This window comes from Rhincodon typus, chromosome 30 (genome assembly GCF_021869965.1).
Source record: "Rhincodon typus isolate 14 chromosome 30, sRhiTyp1.1, whole genome shotgun sequence".
In the NCBI taxonomy this organism is placed as follows: Eukaryota; Metazoa; Chordata; class Chondrichthyes; order Orectolobiformes; family Rhincodontidae; genus Rhincodon; species Rhincodon typus.
This window is the reverse complement of record NC_063361.1, coordinates 12,442,030-12,468,950: the sequence shown is the minus strand read 5'-3', so window position 1 is coordinate 12,468,950 and position 26,921 is coordinate 12,442,030. Positions and strand designations below refer to the sequence as shown.

Below are 26,921 nucleotides of genomic sequence, written 5' to 3'. Positions count from 1 at the left end.
TGCTCCTCTGATGCTGCTTGGCCTGCTGTGTTCATCCAGCTCTACACCTTGTTATCTCAGATTCTCCAGCATCGGCAGTTATTACTATCTCTTATTTCCATTTGCATATGTGTTTTGAGCCAGAAACCATTATAAACTAACAAATTTATCTCAAGTGGAAAGTTTGATAAAACATGACATGGCTCACGTTCCTTAGCCCTACAGGGTGCCCATCAGTAAATCACCAACAGACTACCTTATCAAGTGTGGCCTGTGGTTGGCAGACCCCACTTCTGTCACCACCAGGATGATTCCCTGCTGGCTCCAAATTCCATAGAAAAGAATTTCTGCATCTGCTGGAGTAGGGTTGGCAAATGAGTAGTATGCCAATTCCCAGGGCAAGCAGGAGGCTTTGAGTTTTGCTAAAAGTAAATACAAAGAGCAGTTTAAAGAGGAAGAGGCTCATGGGATCTGAAAATCAGGACATTTGAGCAAATTGGAGAAAAGTGTCAAGTACTATCCCAGCAAAACTACAAATTCCAGTCAGCCAAACTAACTAAATTATAACAAACTACATTATCAATATTAGTTTATAATTTAAAACAAAAACGTGACTTTCATACGAAATTTCTTGATGTTTCAATATTTGGCTCTTGCTTTACAAAACTGAGGTTAAGATTTCTCCTGCCTTGTACTCTAAAATAGATGAGTTTTTATTTTATTCTTTCCCTTTTCTGGGCTATAGTTTTTTAAACCAGCCTGTTTAGACATGTCATGTCACACCTCCAACACAGGCTGCTTCAGAGATAGGGACACTTAACCATTGCTCCACAAGTCACTTTTTGTTTGCTTTATTTTTTATTTAAAAGCTGTTTATCTTTAAATCATCCACCTGATCGTTTCTTGTTCTAGTTACGGCCTGATCTGCACAGTGCCTCCAGTATTTTCGAGCACATATTCTCATCTCACTGCCACTCCCATTACAATGCTAACAACTCTTTACCAAGTCAGAAGTTTACCAAACAGTGTAGGTCTCCTGCAAACCACAAATAAAAACGAAAATTCCTGCAAGGTAATACTTGCGTGCCGAGGCATTTGAGAAACGATGATACAATTGGAGAACCTGTGATTAGACTTTTAAACTACTGCAGTTTGGGCCTTTCAGCTAACATTTAAAATAAAGCTTATTCCCATAGTTCCTTGTGTGAAATGTCGTTTTCTCTTTTGTTGCGTCTATTGATGGTGGAAGAAAGCGCACCCGGAACTAGAAATCCATTCCGTAACAGGTGGCGCTGTAAGTGAAGGCGCTGAGTGAGTGGGGAATACGGACTTGAAAAACTGCAACTCCCAGGATGCACGGAGAACCAGACTCATGCGTAATGCTTTGTGCGTCATGACGCTCACGACGCGTTTATGTGCTTGGTCGGTGCGCAGAAGTGGCCGGTGAGAGAGTTGCTATTTATTGGTGGTTGAATTCCTCAAACTACATCTGTCCGGCGTTAAGATGTCTGATCAGGTAGGTGGTTACGTTTCATTTTTAGAAGAACAAATATTGTGCTAGTATTGTGTTGCGTTTCGGTCACTGAGTATAACATTGCAACTCAACACGGGGTTCAAATGGAGGCGGAAGGGAAGGAAGCTGAGCAAATCTTGGGTGCGCGCCTCGTAGGTCGGGGACGCGCCTTGCAGCTCTGTTTTGATCTAAATTGGTTGTATAATGTACTTCTTATAGTGAAAGTGTAACTTTGGAGGGGGTAGTTTCGAATTCTGCTTAAGGACTGAACAACGAAGTAGAGGAGCTAACGATGGATTGCAGCCTAATTTTCATTGTGGTAATTAGCCTATCCTGGCGTACATGTACATTATGTATGTTATAGTTGGTATTGAATCTTTGGAGTTTTTCATGACAAAATGGGCCAGTTATAAATTGCACGGTCAATATATTGTACGTGATTTAGGTGAGTATCTAATTAATCCAATGATTTTAATTAAAAATCTTCATACATAACAAAATGGATTATGTATATTCAAGTCCTGCTTCTCACAATTAGATCTGTCAATTCTAGTTCAAGTACTTTGAGATTAATTAAAATGATTAATTGAAGATAGTGAACAAAATTGTTCCCAGTTAGGCTAGGGAACAGAGAATTAAAAGTATGACGTGCTTAGTTCTTATTGTGTGCTTACTGTAGTAACTGCTTGAACTTGATTTTTTAATATTTTTCCATATGTCTACAGTATAATTCTGCATCATGTGTGACTGCAGAGGCAATGCATATAGTCCGTGTTTGGCATGTTGAACAAAACAATACTAATTCCTCTGTCACCAGCAGAATTGATTGTGTTCTAATTCATGCAAGTTACCAAGTTTGCACTGACAAGTAAATTACTTGAAACTGAGCCATACAGCACTAGATATGAATGAACTGAGTTTAAACTGTCTGTTTGGCCTAATAGATCAAATAGAAAACCAGATCCTTGTACTGCAGATTGGCTTGAAAGGAAACTTATTATATATCATAATCGGTTGAGATGAGGAATGCTTCGTTTCTGATGTTCCATGTTTTTAACATACATATTTTCAAACAAATAGAATAACTGCTTTTGTTGAGGAAACAAAGATATGTTGATAAACCAAGGCCCTGAGGTCAGAAGTTACTCTTTTTGGTTTTTGTCAAAATTCACTAGGTAGTATGCTGTATTTCTGGCATCATCACAAATGTGAAGAGATTCAGTCGAACTGTCCAAAGTCCCCAGTTTACCTGACTGATAAACTCCAGTTAAAAGATCACGCTCACCAACTATATTTGCTGTAATTTTTGTTTTGCTGGTTGGACTTCTGAGGTCTGTGCACGGTAGTGGCTTCTGGTTCCGATGCCAATGTGTCAGGACACTGATCGGTGAGTGGAGAATCTCCGAGTGGTGTAGGTTAGAAGCAACTTTGCTCACTCGGCTTCTGTATTTAACAACCAAATAATTGTTTATTTCAAACAAATGTCTTTAATCGATGGCGATTACCAATTCATATTTCTTAACTTATAACTGTGCAACTTAAACTGTATCTTTTCTTAAATTTTACCCCTCTTCATGAACATCCAGATACGAATATTAAGGTTGGAAAAAGAGAAGAAAATCAGTGAGAAACAGTTCAATAGCACGAGTCTGGATTACAGGATTCGATGAGTTGCTTTCTTTCTCTTGTGTTGAATTCCTTTTAGTTCTTGGCTTTATTTTATGCTGTTGCTCTATTTCATTCATTTGTTGAGAATTTGTCCTTTTACTTCATTTAAGGGCACTTTATTCCTCCAATAGGGTATTTGCAGAGAAAGGGGAGTGGAAAACAGCTAGCTGTTACTGGAGACATTTCAGTGCCTTCAAATAAGAGAGACAGTTTGTGCGTTTTCTCTGCTGCACTAGTCCCACACAGCCATGGTCACCTAGTCAAGGAGCCAGTCAAAATATTGTTGTCAAGCAGTTTTCCTTTGGTGCAGAACTCATTGACTTAATGCTGTCTGCTTTTGCTCTCAATGTTCCATGGAAGTGCAATATTGAGTACAACTCGCCGTATACTCCAGCGAATATGATTTATGCATTCCTAACAGGAGATTAGAAGTTGAAATGTTTTACCTTGCACTCAAGAACTACGATACAAGAAACCAGTCACCAGTCTACCTCAGATTCCTCTGGAACTGGAGTGTCTTAAAAATTTGAACAATTGTTGCTGCTAGCTGTCTCTCTCTGCTACTTTCAGTAAATTCATGAGTGGATTTCTCTACTAACAGGATGCTGTTGACAAGCCAGAAAGATGTTTTTACCTACCATACAAATGAATAACATGATATGATTGCCAGTGCTGATGTGGTATCACATGTGGGCCATATGACTGGCAGATTGCATCAAGCATCCCAGTGACCATTTGCAATTTGCAACTTGCAATAGGCCACTCAACCAGCCTGTGCTTCCAAGCATCAGGAAGGTGGATCCACCATTAGATGTGATTCTGCCATTGAAAATCATTTATTGCTTAATCCAGACTATGCTAAGAGTTACAGTTGAAACCAATTTAAGATTAGCAAGTAGATATTTATGCATGCTAGAAGCTATGTAGGTAAATACTCAGAATCCTGTTTTGTGGAGACAAAGACACTTATCCCTTCATGACACCTTTTTCAAAAAAGAGCCATGGAGATGGTCAAAATCTGTTACATTGCCATGGCAATGCCCTCACAGATCAAAATCTACCTGCCTTTGCCTGAGAATTTACGATTGACAGTTAACTGGCATGGTGATGCAGCAAGAACAGTTATGGTCCAAGCAAGCAGCTGCTTTTTCTCATTCTGTTTTTCTCGTTTTTTTTTTCCTCCAAGTCTGTTTCTTGCATCCTAGGTTTGATGACTGCAAGGCAAAAAGCTTAAACTTCTGGTCTCCTTTTAGCGATGTTTAAACTCTGTACCTCTAAAACATTTTTTTTTAACTGAAACCATCCCTTTGCACAGCCTCCTTTGTTTAAAACAGTATTTTCCTCTAACCAAAAACAAACTTAAATTGTGGGAGTGCAATAAAACATGAAATATTTTAATTTCTGGATAGTTAATCGTGGAGAAACAGATGTCACAATTTTCATTCAAAGTGAAATTGTAGGCCTAAGGAGCTTTATAGAAGATGAAGAAGGTAGGAACAATGGATAGAATACTTTTTATTTTGCAACCTTCACGACTGTTTCTGTTTTGCATGAAAAATTGTATTGAATTTATGAGGCAATTTCTCATCCAAACTTTTAACCAGGGCGGATACAGTGTAAAATCAGTTGCAAAGCCCATCCCTGAGTGGTTTCATTAGGGGATCTATAATTTGCATATTCTGATTGTAAGGATTAAGTGAAAGTGATAACGTTGGAAAATGTCAGTCAGTATTCAGAACCAGAAAGAATGCTAATTTTAATAGATTCTGTAGAATCTATTCTCTAGTTTCACAATGAGTTTGGAAATGCAGGGATTTGAATCTCAGAGTTTATGAAATATACAACCGATCTTATTTTTAGTTTGCACTTTTAAGTTGTTTCTGATTTTTATGTAACAAAATTATGGCCATTTGAGAAACCAAAACTTGAATTTTATTGAAGTGTTGGATAAGGCATTGAGAGTCAAAATGGGAATGCAGTGAAAGCATCATTGACCAGAACGTACATTTACAACATAGCAGTCTTCCATGGGCAGTTTCCAGTACGAATGTGGAGATAGAAATTCGTAATAATAGTATGCTCGGACATAAGACTTTAAATCAGCCACTATGGAATGTGATTTTTCTCTATCCAGAGCCTTGGGTGAAACTAAAGCTGCAAACAGGCAACTGGGTCACTCCATTTCCACTGTATCCTATGACAAAACATGAGTAACTCCATACAAGATCTGTAGTTGTTTTACATGTGATGTACATGTTTACAGCATGCATTAACCTGTAGCAGTGGTTCACTGGTTGTGATTTAAGAGTGAAGATTTGGTGATCAGAAGAAATAACATTTTACTGTTGATAGTAGCTGTAAGGTCAGATACCCCTGTGTCACAGGACCTTGAATTAGTGATTATATTAATTGAGAGAGATTTCAATTTATATTGAGCTTTTTAAGCAAATTTAGTGAATTTACTTTTGCTGTGATAAAAGCATGTATGAGAGTTAGAATTTGAATACTCTGGGTCTTCTGGTTCTCTGACATGTGCCGCTGTCCAGTGCAGCACTATGTAATAATTCCGCAAGCTGTGCACAGGCTTATTGCATGACTTGATAAATTATAAGGGCCACAATCTGTTGGGACTTATTAATTCTTTGTGTGATGTTTATGTTTATTTATCTTGATCCTTTTAATGGAAAGCTTCATTTTAATAAAAAATCTTCTTTAACCAAAAGAAAAGGCTAGCCACCATTTTTTTTTTAAAGAATCTAGTCATATTGTAGTCATACAGCCCTTTTTTATTTTGAGCAATAGAATAAGCTGTTCAGATCCAAACTTCAACTCCCAATCCCTTGAAGCTCATACTTAACAAAAAATATTGAGCGAATTCTTGGAAGCTCTAGTTGTCTTTCTGCATTCCCACGGCTTTTTGGGATATGAAGTTCCAGATTTCTACCATATTTTGTGAAAAACATGTTTCCTAATTTCTTTCCTGAACCGTGTGGCTTTTATTCTGAGGTTGTGTACCATTGTTCTTGATTCTACCTCTAGAAGAAATAGTGTTGATAAATTGATTTGACAGTTTCAATGTAATATTTCAAATATCTTCGGTTAGGTTTATGTTTCACTTTAGAAATTTTAAACAGGGAAGAGAATTTCACCATGTTATACAACCTGCCTCCAACAACTTAACACTGTAACTATTGGTATTGTTCTTGACAATCTGTTTTACATCCATTCCTTCCTGTGATGCTGTGTCCGAAATTGAACGCAGTACTCGATTGTATTTGACTCAGATTCTGGAAAGCTGAAGCATCACTTTCTCCCATTTCTGGCCCAGCCATCTATGAAAGGCTAATGTTACATTATTCTTATTAGTCACTCTTGGTACGTATCTATGCACTTTAAATAACTTGTGTTCTTGGACTCCCCAATCTTGTTGATTGTCTACATTTTGGGTCTAGAGTCGCGTGTAGGCCAGACTAGATAAGGATGGCAAATTTCCCTTACCTAAAATACACCACATTAGTGAACTAGATGGTGTTTTTTTATGACAATCATCAGTGGTTAAGTGGTTGCCATTAGGTTGATAATTTTCTCTTTTATGAATTCCTATTTCACCATGGTTGTATTTGAACCTTTGTCCTGATAACATTAGCCTGGGGTTTTGCATTGTTAGTCCAGTATTGTCCCTGTTACATAGATGGAGGCAGTGGTGTATTATTTACTGCCTTAATACGTTGCAAACTTGGATACTCAACCTTTTACCTTCATCCAAGACAACAATATATGAAGAAAAGTAATGTCCAATCTAAGCACTTACCCTTTATACCCACTTTCTGGCCTCCCAACCATTTACCAAATCAAAAGGCTGTCTTTTATCTTTATTTATGCCCGTACTCTTTTGTGTAGCTCTCTTATTGTATGTCATCTGCAAGCTAATATAGGTGACATCCATAGAGGTCTTAAGGCACAAGAGGAGGCCCAGATTCAAATCTCTCCTGATCCAGTTCTGTGTAGTAAAATCTCTGAACAGGTGAAGTAGAAAATATCTGGATGATATCCATGCACACTTGCCAGTTTATTTGTTCACGATTTTTTTTTTAAATCAACTGGATTAACCAAACATGACAATTTTAACAAAGCGAGGTCGTCCTCTGCTTAACTGAGATTTTGCTACAAGGAAAATAACATCAAAAATATATACCACAAATAGAAGAATTAATATTTATGACGCTAGGAAAGTTGCCTTGTTTAATAACAACACACCAGTTTCCTCCACTTAATATGTTCTTGCTTCTACTTTTTATCCCACATTGAACACCAGACCACAGATCATGCAGAGTAGTTATGTTTGTGATACAGAAGCCCTGCTCTTTAATAGTTTTGGAGTAATGTACATCTTGTCCATGATACTAAATCCTTGCCATATGACAGGTGATTATATTAAGTAAGCAGGGAAAAGTCCTCTAAGGGAAGTCACTCTGGGCATCTGTTGCTTGGTTTTAATAATTCACAGAAAAGTGTTGTTGGAAAAAATTGAGGGCAAGGTAAATCCTTGTCAATTGGCAAAAGAGTAGTGGATGGAGGAGGCAATTTTTTTTTTGAAGAAGCTTGTATTGTTTAAATGTTGTGTTTTTCTTACAATGTAGCTAAATGTCAATATTTTAAAGTTTTCCTGTCTTAATTTTGTAATTGAGTAGAATTGCCAAGGAAATGTATGATACTGGATAAAATACAAAAACCAATATCCAATTTTCTCCCTCCGTCTTGGAGTATCACAGAATCCCTACAGTGTGGAAACGGGCCCTTCAGCCCAACAAGTCCACACCGACCCTCAGAGCATCTCACCCAGACCCACCCCTGCTGTAATCCACCTAACCTACACCCCCCCTGAACACTATGGCCAATCCACCGAACCTGCACATCTTTGGATTGTGGAAGGAAACCGGAGCCCCCAGAGGAAACCCACGCAGACACTGGGAGAATGTGCAAACTCCACACAGACAGTCACCCCAGCTTGGAATCGAGCCTGGGTCCCTGGCACTGCGAGGCAGCAGTGCTAACCACTGAGCCACCACTGAGTAGTTGTTCAAAAAACAGGAAAAGTTTTCCTGAAATATCTTTCTCTTTTCCCAAAGGAGCTCCCAACAAAGGCTGTTCATCCCTAACTTCTTGAACTTGAGTCACTACTTTCAACCTCTACAAATTCTCTCATACGCTTGTTCTCCTGAAGCTGCATGCAGTTTAAATACATTGTCCTGTAACTCCTGTCCTATTTTAATGTTCAGATTCAAATGAATTTTCTTGTAGGTATGCTTGACTTCTTTGTGTCTGCTTTATGTTGGTTTCAGTGCATTGAATCAGTGTTATTTGTTACTCAATCTGGCTGTTTTTGCTAGTAGGACGGTTGTAGACTTACTGTGATAGCAGGAGCAAATTACTGCAGATGCTGGATTCTATACTGAAAATAACAAATGCTGGAGATCACAGCAGGTCAGACAGCATCCATGGAGAGAGAACAAGCTAACGTTGAGTCTAGATGACTCTTCATCAGACTTAGACTCAAAGTTAGTTTGTTCTCTCCATGGATGCTGTCTGACCTGCTGTGATCTCCAGCGTTTGTTGTTAAGACCACTAGCTAGGAATAGGAGAAGGCCATTCAACCTCTCGAGCCTGCTCTGCCACTCAATAGGATCATGGCTGATCAACATCCTCATGTCTACTTCCCCATAACCCTTGATTCCTCTGCTGATCTATCTGTTTCTGCCTTAAATATGATGGCTGAAATATGAGCAGTGAAGGAAGACCTGTACCTACGGATAGGTGAATTGTTGTGTATAGGATAAAGTGATGCACAATTTGTATTTACATTTTACTGTCTTTTGAACAGTATAATCACATACCACTTATGCTGTCAGTATATATACCTGCATAATATTAGAAAATCAGTTTGTTCTAGATGAATGCGAACCAGTTAGTATTGACATGTTAAATGGAACCATGGTGCGGAGTGAGAAATGGAAAAGCAAGCATTGGTTCTAACATTGTGTACACCACATAACGACCACCTGAAACAGGTTTTCTATTTTGATCTGTTTTGATTATTAACTGTATCCCCAACCTCTGCTTGTCTGGTATATATTAATACTTTATTTTACAATGTCACTTAAAATATCGTATTTTTCAGGAAATACTGCAGAGTATTTTGTATTCCAGGAATTCAAGCAAACTTTATTTTGCCAAAGCAAGGAATCTGTAATGACAAAATTAGACCTTAGTATACCTCAGTACATTTGAGCCAGAATGATCTTTAGATTGTAGCTAGGCGTCTCTTCACCATTCAGTTGAGATTACAATTTTCCTCATGCGTTCTGTCACGTTCAAACTCTCTCAAGAACAACTCTGAAACAGAAGGTAGTGAAGCAGAATTAAAAGATTGCATTTGCTCGGGCTTTTCACCATAATGGTGCCTAACTTGAATCAGCAAATAATCAGGGATCAATTAAAAGAGCAGGGCATTTTTCTGATGCAGGGTCATGCTTGAAACATTAACCTTTTTTTAAAATGAGTTTAAACATCATATTCTGCAAGTACATAATAGGCTGAGGCCTTTTGAAGAAACTATTATTCTTTCACTGCTGGTTTTGAAAACGTGGTTCAAGTAAGCAAACTCCTTTATGTATATTCCACACAGCTCCTGCTGGTGCCATGGGGATGTTGTCTGAGTATTAATGTGTTTCTCTGTCACGACCATTCTTTTATTTTTATTGAAATATACATTAAAGTTTTCATTTTGCAATGATGATGAATTTCATAGCTTGTCAATTATAACATGCTTCAAGTAACCCCTTCTGGAATTTAGTTGTGGAAAATGTTGTAAAATGCAATGGATGATCACCTAAAAGTAGTTTTCTCAGAAAGGTAACAGAAAAAGCATTATTTATATGGTTGCAGAATCCAGCAATGCATTTTACTGTGTTTTGTTTGTTTATTAATCTCTTTAGTTATCTCTTGATTTTTGCCATTTTCCACATAATAGCTGTTTCTCGTTTCTCATCTTGGTTATCTCAATTTGCAAACATGCAAAAATTTTCACTTTCTAGGGTCCCCTCTGTTGTTATCCCTAGTGTTTCTTTCCGTTGGCTTGTCACCAGCTTACTCTATGTATGTATGTGTGTGTGCCTATCTCTCATTCTCCCCTGCAGAGAGCTCCATAATAAAGAAACTGGCTTTCACAAAGACACACTGAGCGTGTAATGCTTGAAGAAGTTGTGGCTGACATCACCATCATATTAAACTGTGACCCATTCCACATCTGCAAAGAACACAAGATTTAATTAAGAGCATTCGATTATGCATTACTGTTATCTAAATAAATGTAGAAACATGGTACAACCATAACTTTTATAGCTGCTAAGCTGTTTGTGTCTTAATTGTTACAGTTTTCTGTTACATGCAAGGTTGAGATTTGTGAATTTTTATGCCTCTCACTGGTTCAGTAGTTTGCTTGTTATAAATCAGTTTGTATGAAGTGTTTTCTAACTTTATACTTGACCAAGTATGAGCTGTAATGCAGTAAACTGATGGCACTCTTTTGTCACAAATAGTAACATTTAAATTTTCTAATAATGGAGGCATTATACATCGAAGAAAAAATCTTCAATGATTTCTAGGTAAATGATTCAGGCATGGTAGGCACTTGCTCACTGTTTCATTTGAACACACATTTCATTTTGAGGTAGCAAAACCGTTTGTGTTGTGTCTTTCTGGGTGTCACTTTACAATATAGAATAATGTAAACTCCTTCCAAATGCTGTACCGTGGACACGTCTAAATAGATCCAGGCACACATGCTAGAAAAATTTCAAATTTGAATTTTATTCTTGAATATTTCTTAATTATTCATTGCCAGCTTTTTCAGTTATAGGAAAAATAAATAACATTTGGTTTAATGTAACTAAGGAAAAACACTTTATCACCTTACTTCTCACTCCTGCAGCTGCACATAAATGCCCTTCTCCTTCTTCACTAACAGGCACTTCCCTCCTTCATGTGTTAACTACTGTTGGTCCTGTCTCCAGGACATTGGTGCTTTGCTTCTTTCCTCTAGCAATGGACATTGCACAGTGCTTTGCAGTTGTAAGAAATATTGAAAAGTCTTGTCCTCATTGCATGAGAGTCTGACTTTTCTCAGAAACAATAATGTCATTTTGGAGGTGAGTTTCTCAAGATCCTCTCACCAAATCATCTGATTCAATAGACCTTGGATTGTTGATGTACTACTCAAATGGGAAAATATGCACATTTGGTATGTATATCAACATTAGTGGTGCCTTGGACTGAAGATGCTGCTACAGTAGGACTTGTTTTCATGCTCCTTTAGTGAGAATAAAGTAACATGTTACGTCTGTTATGAAACAGCATTTTGTGATTGCAGCAAGCACAGGCTCAGTGACTACCAGTTGCATTTAGACTTTCAACTCTGTCTGCTGGTATTTTTGCTATACTGTGCTATACGTTTCCTAAAATCTGTTAGAAATAAAAAGAAAATAACTCGTATGATTCCTTTCGTGCTTCTGATGTATTTGACAGGGGAAAAACCTTTTTTTTTAAACCAGTGCCAAGATGAAATGCACTTGCATTATGATACGTTGCCAACACTACAGGGACAATTGAGGTGATCACTGATCTAGACAACAGCATTCTGTACAAAATTACTTTTAAAGTAAAATTGTTCTGACCAAAATTCTCCTTTTTTATGTTATGAATAGGAGGCAAAGCCTTCCAGCCAAACAGGAGAGAAGAAGGATGGGGAATACATTAAGTTAAAAGTTATAGGCCAGGTGAGTGTCATTTCCTTGCATATCTTGTCTTATTTAGTTCTGCTGAAGGCTGTTCAATTTGCTGCGCTGTTGCTAAGGAAAAGTAAGAACTACAAAATAAATAATTTTTTTTGCAGGATAACAGTGAGATCCATTTCAAAGTGAAAATGACCACGCAACTAAGAAAGCTGAAGGAGTCCTACTGTCAGCGACAGGTGAGAGCCGAGAGGGATGTCCTGTTTTCCATGCTGGCAGATAAACAATTTCAAGCAGCTTTGCAATCGTGTTAGAATATTCAACGCCGTCTACAAAGAGGTCTTCCCCTCTTTTATTGGGGATCTGGGTGGACAGTGCTGCATGCGTGTGTTCCATGCAACCGGCGTCTGTACAAATTTACCAGGTGCCAGATCATGTGCACATTCTGTGGCCTGAAGGAAACTGTGTTTCACATTTTATGTTGAGTGCATCTGTTTTCAGCCACTTTTTAGTCCTTTTGAAGGTGCTGCTGTTGAAATTTTGTTTGCGCACGCCCTGGATGCATGAGCACATAGTGTAGGGAGGAGTGGACAAGTCTACAGACTGTCTCTTGCTTTTGCCTCTGAGCCTGGTCAAGATGGCCATTAATAGGTCCGGGCAGCAGGCCAGAGAGGGGCTTGTCAGTTCTGACTGTCTGTCCCCTTTTGCTGTTATGACTGCCCTCTTTTGTCCCTGGAATGGGAGCACATGGTGCTCACCGGTACAATGGAAGCCTTTTGTGACCGATGGGCACCGTAGAGGCTATAGTGCATTAACCTGAGTAATGATATTCTGAAGATTTTTGTTTCCATAGTATAAGGTTTGATTTTGAGTTAGTATTTTCTCTTTTTTGTTTCTTTGTTTTGGTGCTCCAGGAAGAGGACTGTTTTCAATTTCCCTTCGTATTGATTTGGATCACTTGAAAGAGCCGAACTGACTTTGATTTTTGTTTTTTCCTTAAACCTCATGTTTGTCCCTCTCCCAGAAGTGTTTGTTGGGGTTGGTGTAAGGGAAACTTTATTTTCATTTGCAATGGGCAAAGGAACATTTCCCTCTGACTATTAGACCATTGCTGTTCCTGTTCCAGGAGCGTTCAATGAGGATGGAGCCGAAGGAGTTTGATTAAGTCAAGGAATGTATATGCCACATTTCGATCCCTTATTCTCCATACCGCAATAGTGGTTGGTGGAGACAGAGTTGAAGAAAGCATTTTTTTGTTTGTTTATTTGTTTTCTCTTTTGTTTTTTTCCCCCAAGAGTGGCTGGAACTTTGTTTCAGTTTGAGAGTTGGGGAATCTTTTACTTTTCTGTTTTAAGAGAACAGAGTGAGCTTTACTGCACACTTAACCCAGTACTGTCCCTGTCCCAGAGTGTCTGATGGGGGTACTTGACCTTTTGTTTGCATCTTTCATTTAAAAGAGTAGAAGGTTGCTTTTTGGACTGGAGACCTGTGACCAGTGGTGCGCCACAAAGATCGGTGCTGGGTCCACTGCTTTTCATAATTTGTATCAACAATTTTGATGTTAACGCATGGTTAGTAAGTTTGTAGATGACACCAATATAGATGGTGTAGGGGACAGTGAAGAAGGTTACCTCAGAGTACAAGAGGATCTTGATCAGATGGGCCAATGGGCAGAGGAGTGCTAGATAGAGTTTAATTTAGATAAATGTGAGGTGTTGTATTTTGGTAAGGCAAACCAGGCCAGGACTTGTACTGTTAATGGTAGGGCCCTGGGGAGTATTGTCGAACAAAGAGACCTAGGGATGCAGGTGCATAGCTCCTTGAAAGTGGAGTCATAGGTAGACACGGTGGTGAAGAAGGCATTGAGTTATAGTAAGAGGCTGAATAGGTGGGAGCTTTTTTTTCCTGGAGCTTTGGAGGCTGAGGGGAGACCTTGTAGAAGTTTATGAAATGTTGAGGGGCATGGATGGCATGAATAGACAAGGTCTTTTTCCTAGGGTGGGGGGTGTCGAAAATGAGAAGGCATAGGTTTAAGGTGAGAGGGGAAAGATACAGAAGGACCGGAGGAGTAACTTTTTCACACTGGGGGTGTCTGTATGGAAAGAGCTGCCAGAGGAAGTGGTAGATGCAAATGCAGTTGCAACATTTTAAGAGGCATCTAGATGGGTATATGAATAGGAAGGGTTTAGAGGGTAATAGGCCAAATGCTGGCAAATGGAACGAAGCCAGACTGGATTGTCTGGTTTGCGTACACGAGTTGAACCGAAGGGTCTGTTTCCAGACTGACTGTATAACAAAAGCTTTTCTTCTAGGTCCTCCGAGCCTTTTTCTGTGGATGTCGTGGGTTAGAAAGCCTTCACTGACTTTAACCAAGCCAAATGTTTTGAAGCAACAAAATGAAACATTTCCTGTGCCCCTGTGCTGGACCATTGTCTTTGAAGCTTACTGCAAATAACATGATCTCATAAAATAAACAATTGTGCAGTAATCCTATATATAGCAGTATTCTAAAATTCTTTACTGCATAGATATGAAGGAAAGAAAAGGGCTAGCACTTTCATACATATATATGACACCTAGGCTTTCTACTATGCTTTTGAACCAATTATGAACTGTTGAAATAGCCACTTGCATAATTTAAGGGACTGTGACAATCAGTTTTCATATTATAAAGCCCTGCAAATAGCAGTGAGGTACATATTTTAGTCATGTTTGTAGATGGAAAAGTATTGACTTGGCAACTGGCTGGAATTTAATCCAGGTGATTGGGATCTGTCATGCTGGCTGGAGACCAGGGAAGGTCTGCTGCATTAAGTGCCTATCAAACATTCAAGCTGTTAGCCCAGGCCTTGAGAACTTCAGGCAACCAAAGCCAGTAGCTGCTTGGTATTGTCAGTACCACCACCCAGTCAGAGCTGGTACTGCACCCACGAGAAGACTTGGATCAGAGAGGGACACAGATGTCAGGTGAGGCAGAATGTCGGGTGCTTTTGATTTGATTTATTATTGTCACATGTACCTAGGTACAATGAAAAGTTTTTTGTTTTGCATGCGGTATACACCGATCATAACATACAAAGTGCATTATGGTAATAGAACAGAGTGAAAAATAGAATGTTACAGTTGCAGAGAAAATGCATAGAGAGTGCGATCAACATCAAATTTAAAATTTGAGAAGTCCATTTAGAAGTCTAAAAGCAGCGGGGAAGAAGCTATTCTCTAATCTGTTCATACATATGTACAAACCTTTATAACTTGTGCCCGATGGAAAAATGTATAACTCGGGTGGGAGGAGTCTTTGATTTGTTGGTTGCTTTCCCAATGCAGCAGGAAATATAGCTGGAGTCAATGGATGGAAGGCTGGTTTGCATGATTGACTGGGCTGTGTTCATGACCCTCTGTAGTTTCTTGCAATCATGGGAAGAGCAGTTGCCAAACCATACTGATACATCCAGATAGATGCACTGTACATAGCACTCTATAAAAATTTGTATGAGTCCTTGTGGACATATTGAATTTCTTTCATCTCTACTTCCTCAGGAGGCTTTATGCTTTCTTGAACATTATGTCGACATGGGTGGATCATGACAGATTGTTGGTGATCATCACTCCCAGGAACTTGGCGCTCTCGACCATCTCCACTTCTGCACTTTTGATGTGCCCTACACTCTGCTACCTGAAGTCAATGACCAGCTCCTTCATTTTGCTGATGTTGGAGAGACTGTTATCTTTACACCATGCCGCTAAGCACGCAATCTCTTTCTTGTGTTCTGTCTTGTTTGCGATCCGCCCTACAACAATGGAGTTGGTGGAATTTGGCCACACAGTCATGGTTGTACAAGGAGTATATCTGGGGCTGAGTGCGCAGCCTTTTTGGGGAACAGTGTTGGGGATTAGGGTGGAGAAGGTGTTGTCGCCTATTCTTACTGAATGCAGTCTATGAGTCAAAGTCAAGGATCCAGTTGCAGACAGGGGAGCCAAGTCCTACGTCTCGGAGTTTAGAGATGAGTTTGCTTGGAATAGTGGTGTTGAAAGCAGAACTATAGTCATTAAGTGGGAGTCTGATGTAGGTATCCTTATTATCCAGATATTCCAAGGATGAGTGTAGGGGCAGAGGGCTGGTGTTTGCTGTGGGCATGTTGCACCTGTAGATGAATTGCAGAGGACCAAGGCACTTTTGGTAGGCTGGAGTTGATGTGACCCATGACTAATCTCTCGAAGTACTTCATAATTATGGAGGTTAGAGCCACCGAGTGGTAGTCATTAAGGCATGCTGCATGATTTTTGTTTGGCACAGGGACGATGGTGGTTGGAATAAAGGGCAAGGCGTAGCTCACATTAGGGCCCTTTCTCAGTGCCAAGTCCCTCAGTCAGGCATTGACTGTCTCTGAGTGAAGGGATACCAAGTTGTGTGGGAGGGTGAACTGTGACGAGGATGCAGAGATCCTTCAACATGAACTGGATAGGTTGGGTGAATGGGCAAGTCAATGGCAGATGCAGTAGAATTTGGATAAATGTAATGTTATTCACTTTGGAAGCAAAAACAAGAAGGCAGATTACTACCTGAATGGCTGTCAATTGGGAGAGGGGAAGTGTGCAGTGGGAACTGGGTATCCTTGTGCACCAGTCGCTGAAGGTAAGCATGCAGGCGCAGCAGGCGGTAAAGACGACAAATAATATGTTGGCCTTCACTGCAAGAGGTCTCAAGCACAGGAGCAGAGATGTGTTGTTGCAATTGTACAGGGCCTTGGTGAGACCATACCTAGAATATTGTGTCCAGTTTTGATCTCCTTTTCTGAAGAAGGGTGCTCTGGCTCTTGAGGGAATGCAGTGAAGATTTACCAAGGGGATGGTGGGATTGACGTACAAGGAGAGATTGACTAGGTTAGGATTGTTTTGCTGGAGTTCAGATGAATTGGGGGGAGGGCGAAATCTCCTAGAAACTAAAATCTAACAGGGCTAGACAGGGTAGAGCAAGGAAGGATGTTCTCTGGTGGGTGTGTCCAGAACCAGGGGTCACAGTCTGAGGATTTGGAGTAGACCATTTAGGACAGAGATGAGCCATTTCTTCACTCAGATTGGTGAGCCTGCGGAATTCATCACCACAGGAAGTAGTTAATCCCAAAACATTGAATGTTTTCAAGACGGGCTAAATATAGCACTTGGGATCAAAGGTTACAAGGAGAAAGCAGGATTAGGCTACTGAGTTGGATGATCAGCCATGATTGCAATGAATTGTGGAGCAGGCTCGAAGGAGCTGGAGGAGGCCATTCAGCCCTATCTTCTATGTTTCCATGATTCAATCCAGCAATCTGATAACAAACTCAATAGTGCTTATCTTTAAGGCTTTCCAAGAGGCATATGCCCCACCAGTCTCTGAATATCAGAAGTGACCTGATGAGTCCCTTAAGTGGGCATTAATTATCCACTTAAAGATTTCAATTGGGATCTTCACACTTTAGATTTAACCGAATCTCTCTCGACCCCAAAACTGTCTAACCTGATTAAACACCTCACTGCGTCCAAAGCCGCTTTGCACTTGGGCACATGTTATGCCCTGGGAGAAAACACATTTTTTTTTTTTACATAAACTGCCATGATCATCTTGTATGTCCATCTGAAAAGGTGGATATGATCTTGGTTTAATGTCTAATCTGAAAAACGGTCGTCCAACAGGTCATTGAGGTAAATGGGGAGCTAACAAGCTAGACAACATAATGGCATCAAATCAACACACACATACAAGTCAACAAGGTGCAGAGCTGGATGAACACAGCAGGCCAAGCAGCATCATAGGAGCAGAAAGGCTGACGTTTCGGGCCTAGACCCTTCATTCGGATTCTCCAGCATCTGCAGTTCCTACTATCTCTCACACATACAAGTATCTAAATTGTGTGGTCACTTGTGAAGCTTGAGCCAAGGCTGGCTGTGCTGCCTATTATCCTGCTTCAGACAGCATCACATGGAATCCTACTGTGAAATGTTTTCCCTTTTTAATTCTGCTGTATTACATGTGATTATCACAAGTTTTCCAGAAGTAGGAATCACCATTTTTGTTTTCCTTTTCCCAGATGTTGAGTGCCAGATCAAAACACTCACAACATGGTATTTTTCAGGATGTATGTAAATTGTGAAAACAATAAGAGGAATATCAATACATTATCACATTGAAAGATGAAACTCTTGCATAGGGTCTGTATTCATTCTGTTTCTTTTCCACTTTAGCTGTTGACTTTTATACTTAATCAGGAAAGCAGGCTAGGAGCTATTCTTGAACCTGGTAGTGCTTGACAGCTGAATTATTTGTAATGTAAACATGATTTGGATTCATTGTATGTTCGTGTTGATTTGATGCCATTATATTGTCTAGTTTGGTAGCTCTCAATTTTCCTCAATGACTACACAATTGTTGAAAAAATATATTTTTGAAAAAAAAATGACAATGGACAGCATGTTCACTAGGATGCAATTACAATTTTGTTTTTCAAGACTTGCCCTGTTTAGTAAGCTAAACCAGAGTTGTCATAACTACAATCTGTGCCCCATGCAACCCATGGCCCCAGCATTGAAGCTCATCCTGTTTGTGTTTCTCATTTGCCAGTTCTCATTCAGAAATTTTGTGAACTTCAGTTTGGGAAGAACTTAGGAGGAGATGGATGTTTCCTAAATTAGAAAAGCAAGGTCTGCCTCTTATCTATGTCCTAAAAGACAGCAAGGGTATGCATCAGCGTAAATATTGATGCCACACTTTTATATTATCACTACCTTTCTCAATTCTTCCACTGCTTCTGAGTGATCTGACTGCAACACACAGACATTTCTTCTAACTTAATATTGTGAAGAACAATACATTGTCTTCAGTCCCCACCATCACCTCTCTTCCCCAGCTGCTGACTCCATTTCTGTCTCTGGGAACTGTCTGAGGCCAAAGGACATGGGTGCTCAGTCGTAGTGTCCTATTTGGTGCCCAGTCGAGCATCAATTACAGATCCACATCATTACTACTACATCTGAAGCATTGCCTGACCGCACCCCCCACCCCACAGCCTCAACTCGACAGCTACTGAAACACTCATTCACCTTTTGGTTAGGCTTGACTATTTCATACCCCGCTGGCTAGCCTACCATCTTCCATTCTCCAGAATACTAACTCATCCCAACCTCTGCGCCCATATCCTGACTCACACCAAGTCCTGGTTGACTTCTGAAAATTCCTATACTGGTTTTAAATCCCTCCATGGCCTAACTCTTCGCCACATCTGTTACCTTCTCTAGTCTTACAACTGTGATCTATATCCAGTCTTCTGTCTGGAGCATTCTTGATTTTTTTTTTAATCAAACCGATACCTTGAATTTTCCACTTCGACAGCGATGAAAGATGACGAAATATATATTAATTATTTTGTTTTGATACTTGCAAGAACGGTAGAACTGGGAGACTGACATTCAATGATTGGTAAAAAGAAGTTTCAGCCCAATAGTGAATGAGTTGGTTACAGAGTCTTAAAGTAATGCAGTATTGAACAGTGGATTTGCAGTTACTGTGTATGGAATAGACTGACTGAAAGCTGTCTGGTCTCTGATTGAAAAGGATCAAGACAAACTCAGGAATTTGAGAGTTACACCGATGTCCGATTTTGGGATGATAACACACCGCAGTCTTTAGAAAAGAGTGGTTATGCCTTGTAACATAGCCAGAATCAGTTATTTTTCAGCACAGATGTAGCAGCCTTGATGAAATACCCTTATCAAGTAGACCATCAATGAACAAAGCTCAGCTGAAATGAGATATGTAAAACGATAAAGCTATTGTATTTGGAAATTCTATGAATTTGCAGTACACAGTTGGGACACTATTACATTCCTTTTTAATAGAACATAACCAGTAAAGAAATTAAAAGTGTTATTGACGTGAGGAGGGTAGAAATTTAGAAGGTAGAATGGCAAATTGTCCATATGTCTTCTCCTCTAAGATTAAATGTTTTTGTAAATGATTCAGGAATAAGGGATGTGGTGTATAATTGGCTTAGAGATAAGTAATAGATGTGAGGTTTGGAAGAAATGTCAAAGGACACGATCACTGGCTATAGTAACTCTGCTCTTCGCAGAGTTCAGTGTGGAAGTGGCCATGGATTGAGTTATTGGGTAAAGCAAAAAGCATTTTCATTTTACATTTTGTAGATTTCCAAACCAGATTTTTTTTCATTCAACAATAATGCAGTTAAAATAAGAAAATAATTCTGATTAAGTTAATGGGAAAGTACTTGGACTTGGACTACCAGCAAATTTCCTCAATGATAAATTCTGAGATCTGTGTCAGAATGTGAACATAATAGTTATGAATACAGTTTCAGAAAACCCTATTTAGCAATGAGGTTTACAAAAGGAACCATGTAGTAATAGACTAAATAGTTCATAAAATTTTGGTATATCAGCAGAACTTTAATTTTTTGCCTGCACTGACATTGGCTGCACATGCTAAGAATTTGTTGCAGATGTTAGGAGGGTATAGTCCCCATCAGTTTGTCTTTGGTTGAAATTCAAAAATTCAATCACTAATGAGTGATCAGACCCATCCAGGGAAGGAGTTACAATTAGTTCTAGTTTGTCAGAGCATTTAAATGCACCGCATTCAGGTAGAAAGGCTTTCATTCAAGCAAAAGTCTCAAAGAATTCAGCAAGCCTTAAGATATGAGGTAAGGCCAATGGAAACCAGTTTCAGTCTGTGAGATATGGTTTATTATAAGGGACAGGGGCTTAAGGAATGGAGAGGCCTGAGGAAGATTATTAGTAAAGATAGACAAATAATAAATAATCATACAGGATAACTGCCAAAAGGTGGGTATCAAAGTCAAATATTTATAGGAGGTTAGTTGATGGAGAAGTATAACTATTATAAGTGTACCAGAGAAGGGGAGTTAATGGCCTAGTGGTATTATTTGCTGGACTGTTAATCCAGAGACCTGGATGATGTTCTGGGGACCTGGGTTTGAATCCTGCCACAGCAGATCGAGGAATTTGAATTCAAGAAACAAAATCTGGAGTTAAGAATCTAATGATGACTATGAATCCATTGCTAGTTGTTGGAAAAACCCATCTGGTTCACTAATGTCCTTTAGAGAAGGAAACTGCCATCCTTACCTGGTCTGACCTACATGGGAAATGGGAAATAAATGCCGTCCAGCCAGCAATGCCCAATGCCCATGAACGAATAAAGGAAAAAATAAGTGGAAAACATAAAAGCCGGTGGAACGTAAAGGATGATGGGGGCAGGTTAGGCCGTCCATGGATTGGGAACATGAAGTACAAAGATGGAAGGCAAGAAAACATAGTGTAAACTCTAACAGTGGGTCTGGGAGTGAACATGCCCCTAGAAAGAGATCACCATCTAACATTGAATGAAATCCTATTGATAGGAGGGGGAGGGTGTAGTTTAGCAAAGACAAGAAATATAATACAAACCAAGAGTGCCACAAGGAACAGAAGCCCATGTGGTGGGGGAGATTTAGTGGCCGTAAACAAACTAGAAGACAAGTTGATAATAGATGCCAGGCAACAAGGACTGCAAAGCTGAAGAAAATTTGGGGTGTACATAGAGGTGCCAGATAGAGGACACCCAGCTTTGTCACAGCTGGATATGCACCGAAAAGGCATCACTTGATGGGACACAATGCTAAAGCAAGGCTAGTGGCACAAGGTTTTGAAGAAAAACTGGGGGAACCTAAATCTGAAGATATTCACCGACAACAGGAAAAGCAATTTTGTTTTTTTTTAAATTTTTAGCAACCAATGCTTAGAAATAAAGATCAATTAGTAATAACTGTGCATTTCTGCAGGGAGATCAGCTTATGAGGTAAGTGTTTCTTCCTCCTCCAAAAAGGGCACTGAAGGCAATGGGGGAGCAGTCTGGAAATTAAATGTATATCTGGTTTAAATAATGCCTTTAGAGTTTGGTACTTCTCAGTAAGGTCTGTCTTACTAAAATTGGGTTGCCTTCAGTTAAAAGAGTGGACCAATCCATGTGCAATCAACATAAGACCCAACTTTCAGACATCTTTATGATGCTTGTGGATGACTTTTTATTTTATGTGGCATGGGTACAGTGAAGGTTTATAGTTTCCCTTTTGGGAAAAGGAGATAAATGTTGTCTTTCATTTGGAAAGCTAAAAAGATCAGAATAGTAAACTGTACCTTAGAGACTCTTGCTCTTGGTGAGCTAATAGATTTGGCATTTTCCTTAGTGCAAATTTCAGAACAAATTCTGAAAAAAGGATTCAGTAGCAAGGCACATTGGGATAGCATACACTCATTGTGACTTATTATCAATGAAATGTGCAAGTAAAAAAAAAACTGAAGATCCATAGAATCCCTTCAGTACAAAACAGGCCATTCGGCCCAACAGGTCCACACCAACCTTCTGAAGAGCACCCTACCCAGACCCACCCTATCCCTGTAACCTTGCGTTTCCCATGGCCAACGTACCTAACCTACACATCCCTGAGCGCTATGGGAAATGTAGCATGGCTAATCCACCTAACATTTTTTTGGATCGATTAATTACAGTTTTAAAACAAAAAGAAAATAGAGAGGTCTCTGTATTGAAATGGAGGGTGGAAACAGTCAGCTATCTGATTTGGTTTACAAAGAAATTAGCACGTTCTGAGAAACTTGATCATATAAAAAAAGGATCCTTGAAACTTTGGGGAAAGAAAAAGTGCAAATATAATCTGTCATTTTATATGATTGGTTTATTTTTATCACAGATCTATTGTAGATACTGGTATTTATCGAAGAAAAGGGGAATCTGTTGTCATTTAATGTGATCTGAAGGGATGCCTAAGGCTGAATGGAATGAGGGCACAGGATGATGAATATATGAATTTTTAAGTGCGTGTGAATTGGTTGCCCAAATTTTGGGGAGCCACTAATCATTGGGTTGAATTTTATGGAGTGTGGCTAACTGAAATTAAACTCATGTAAAAGTGTGGACTTGAATTCTGTTAGACACAGTTACCCTTTGGACTATAATAGCAGATAGCCAGGAATTCCTGTATTTAAGAATGGGAGTAGAATATGTCTGGAAATTAAATGTGATCTTAACACCAGTGGGAGGGAAATTAGTGGAATTCTTAGTAATGGAGAGAATAGAAGAAAATCTAGAAATGAGGATTATAGCAACGAAGTAGTGGATTTCCCAGGATCATTCTTGTGAACCTTCTCTGGACCCCTCAAAAGCCAGCACGTCTTTCCTTAGATACGGGACCCAAAACTGCTTACAACATTCCAAATGTGGTCTGACCAGTGCCTTACACAGCCACAGTAGTATATCCCTGTTCTTGTGTTCCAGCCCTTTTGAAATCAGTGTCACCATTGCATTTGCCTTCCCAACTTCCCACTGAACCTGCATGTTAACCTTAAGAGAATCCTGAACTAGGACAGCCAAGTCTCTTTGTGCTTCAGATTTCTGAAGCCTTTCCTTATGTACCAAATAGTCTACACCTCTGTTCTCCTACCAATATGTATAACCTCGCACTTTCCCACATTGGGCAAAGAAGTGGCAGAAGAAATACATTCTCCCAGCCTGTCCCAATTTGTTATGAAGCCTCCCTGTTTCCACAATGCTACCTATCCCTCAACCTCTCTTTTTCATCTGCAAACTTGGCAACACTACCCTTAGTTATTTTGTCCAGATCACTAAATGTATAGCATGAATAGTTGTGATCCCAACACTGACCCCTACAGAACTGTACTAGTCACTAGTTGCTATCCCCAAACTCTGCCTTCTGCCAGTCAGCTAGTCATCTATCCATGCCAGTGCCGTGCCCCACACCTTGGGCTTTTATTTAGCAGCCTCCTGTGCAGCACCTTGTCCAAGGACTTTTGGAAACCCAAATAGAGTATGTCCACTGGCTCTGCTTTGTCTGACTTACTTGTTACCTCAAAGAATTCTAACAGAATTGTCAGGCGTGACCTCCCCTCGATGAAGCTGTGCTGACTTGGCCCTATTTTGCTATGCACTTCCAAGTACTCCTAAATCTCACCTGTTAATGGGCTCTAAAATCTTTCCAATGACTGAGGCCAGGCTAAACCGTCTTTTGCCTCCCTCCTCCTTGTCTATGTTGGTGCCAACGTGGACCACACCAGGATCCTTCCCCTCTCTCCAGTATAATTCAAGGGGACTGGATTCCTTTACCTTGGCACCATACAGGCAATGCACCACATGGGACTCTTGATCCTGCTCACAATCCCAAGAAGAAAACACCTGCATCGGTTCAGCTTTTAAGTTAACCACTTACGAAGGGTGATTAAAATAAAATGGCTGATCTTCAATTTTCCCACTTTTTTTCTTGGTGAGAAGTGAATTTTTTGTCTTTGGGTAAAAAATGTCTTCGGTATAAACCTGTGACTTGCATTTCAAAAGTAATTTTTAACAAATGACAAATAGTACAAGAAAAAATCTAAGTCCTAATTTCCTAGTTGAACCACACTTCAATTTTTATTATTTTTGCCTTTCTCTTGATGCAGGGTGTTCCACCAAATTCACTTCGATTTTTGTTTGAAGGTCAGCGGATCACAGATCACCAAACACCTAAAGAGGTATGGGAGCATTATTTCTGACATAGTATCTGAGGATTCTCCATTATCTTGTGTAGCTGGTAACAAGGCTATGAGAGCTGCTGAAGATTGCAGCAAGAATCAGGGAGACAATAGCCTGGTGGCATTATTGCTGGACTGTTAGTCCAGAAACCCAGATAATGTTCTGGGGAGCCGGGTTTCAATCCCGCCATGGCAGATGGTGGAATTTGGATTCAATAAATATGTGGAATTAAGAATTCTCATGATGACTGTGAATCCATTGTCGATTGTCAGAAAAACGCATCTGGTTCACTAATGTCCTTTTTGGGGAAGGAAACTGCCATCCTTGTCTGGCGTACACATGATTCGAGACACACAGCAATGTGGTTGACTCTTAACTGCCCTCTGGGCAATTAGGGATGGGCAATAAACGCTGCCTAGCCAGTGACACCGTCATCCCATGAATGAATAAAGAAAAGAAAAATTGGTGATTATTATATTTTGGTGAGAAATGTTGCTAGAGATTGGAATGATCTCCTGCATTTGGCACGTCAAATCAGCATCAAACACACCTGATTAAACTATTACACAGTCAGAAGCAAAATGAAACTTCCTCAACCCTGCCAAAATGTTTTTTTTTAAGCCTAAATGGAGACAAATATCATTGTGTATCATATCAATGTGAAAATGTAATCTCCGTAACAATTGTTTGTAGAGTTCATCAATTCTGTGATGTTTGGTGCATATTGTTTAGTTATAAGCTAAAATTTCAGGAGATGAGTTGAAACTGCAGATAATTGTTTTCATCCTTGACTCTCGCAGAGTTGGACTAATCATTCTGTGACTGAGCTACAGCTGCAAGAACAACATCCTAACACAGTGACACACAGCCCCTTGAAAACCTTTAAGTTGCAATATTTTATCTTTCCCATTCCATTATTGTTGAAGTATGGGTGTGTAGACATGAGGCATTTCCAAATACCTGAAGTAGCTATTGCTCATGAATGTCAGCAACCTGTTTAATCATGCTAGTCACCTTTGAAAGCCTGATCCAGTCATTATTTGATATTCATATAAATGCACTCCTATTGGAGCCACCAGACAGTAATCAGATGAAGTAAATCCTCTTTTTTACCCTCTGACAAGGGAAGCACTTTTAGTACTACTGCAGTACCTGGCAGCCAACTCCAAACTTGCAGCCGTTATAAGCTTTAATGGCTGTATGTCTCAGCCAGTCAGTGAGTAGACTCATTTGAGGTAATGGGTTAAGCTGATTCCCGAAATACCATGAATTTGAAAGTTCTGTTGGAGCTTAAATATACTCTCTGATCCTGTTTTCTGTAACTGGATAAGTGTGGGATAAGACTTCACAGCATAGACCATTTAGGCCATCGCATTTTTTTTGTTTTTTTAAGGGCAGTATTTCCCAGCCCCCAGTGTGGCAGACTGGAAGATGGACCAGGAAAGTGACAAGTCGTCATATTATCACTGTTCCCTGATACAGTGCAGTCTCCGGAAAGTTTTCCAGTGGTGGTACCAGGTGTGAAAGTAGATGACCAACCAGTTTACATAATTTAAGGCCCTGTCAGGTTGATTCTGCCGGGCAGCTCACCCCTTTTAACCCAGTGGATCATCCAGAGGAATATGCCTGCTTGGTGCCTCTGATTTTTTTTTTTTTTTTGTTTAATTTTAGTTTTTGACTTCCCATAGTGAGGGTCCATCAATCTTCAGCATGCCCCAGTGATGCCCATCTCTTCTGATTTGGTGCTTCTAAGGCAGTGAAGTTGCTGGTTCTCTGATTTGGGCCAGCATCTACATTTTCCCTCTACCTTTTAATTGGAAAGTGAGCCTGAGGCTGTCAGGAAATGTGGTCTTGAGATCCTCAACTTTAGGGTTACAGTCAGAGTCATACAGCACAGAAACAGATCCTTTGGTCCAACTCATCCATGCTGATCAAGTTTCCCAAATTAAACTAATCCCACTTGCCTGCCATGAATTTGAAAGTTGTTTTGGAACTTAAATATGCTCTGTGATCCTGTTTTCTGTAACTGGATATGTGTGGAATAAAACTTTACAACATAGAAGACCATTCAGGCCATCGCATTTTTTTTAAGGGCAGCATTTCCCAACCCCAGGGTGGCAGACTGGAAGATGGGCCAGGAAAGTGACAAGTCGTCATATTCCTCTAAACCTTTCCTTTTTTTATTTACCTGTCAAAATGTCTTTTAAATGTTGTAACTACATACATCTACCACTTCCTCTGGCAGCTCATTCTACATGTGAACCACTCTCTGTGGAAAAAGTTGTCCCTCAGGTTCCTTTCTTAAATCTTTCTCCTCTCACTTAAAAATATGCTTTACCCTATGGGGGGAGCGGGGGGGGGGGGGGGGGGGGGG

At 39.8% G+C, this 26,921-nt stretch overlaps 1 protein-coding gene across 9 annotated transcripts in view; it reads left to right on the top strand.

Annotated features, from left to right (window-relative positions):
* sumo1 (small ubiquitin like modifier 1) overlaps positions 1 to 26,921 on the top strand; it is a 60,786-nt gene that overhangs the window by 23,095 nt on the left and 10,770 nt on the right. The window contains exons 1-5 of one of the 9 annotated variants that reach the window (XM_048614520.1): positions 1,343 to 1,495; positions 11,923 to 11,994; positions 12,111 to 12,188; positions 14,711 to 14,916; positions 15,490 to 16,433. In XM_048614520.1, coding sequence (XP_048470477.1) covers positions 1,484 to 1,495; positions 11,923 to 11,994; positions 12,111 to 12,188; positions 14,711 to 14,916; positions 15,490 to 15,892 — 771 coding nt within the window. In that variant the 5' untranslated portion in view covers positions 1,343 to 1,483 and the 3' untranslated portion in view covers positions 15,893 to 16,433. Of the gene's footprint in view, positions 1 to 1,342; positions 1,496 to 1,604; positions 1,812 to 11,922; positions 11,995 to 12,110; positions 12,189 to 14,710; positions 14,917 to 15,489; positions 16,434 to 24,474; positions 24,547 to 26,921 lie in introns of those variants that run through there. The other 8 variants (XM_048614523.1, XM_048614519.1, XM_048614522.1 and 5 more) reach the window with 8 other exon arrangements.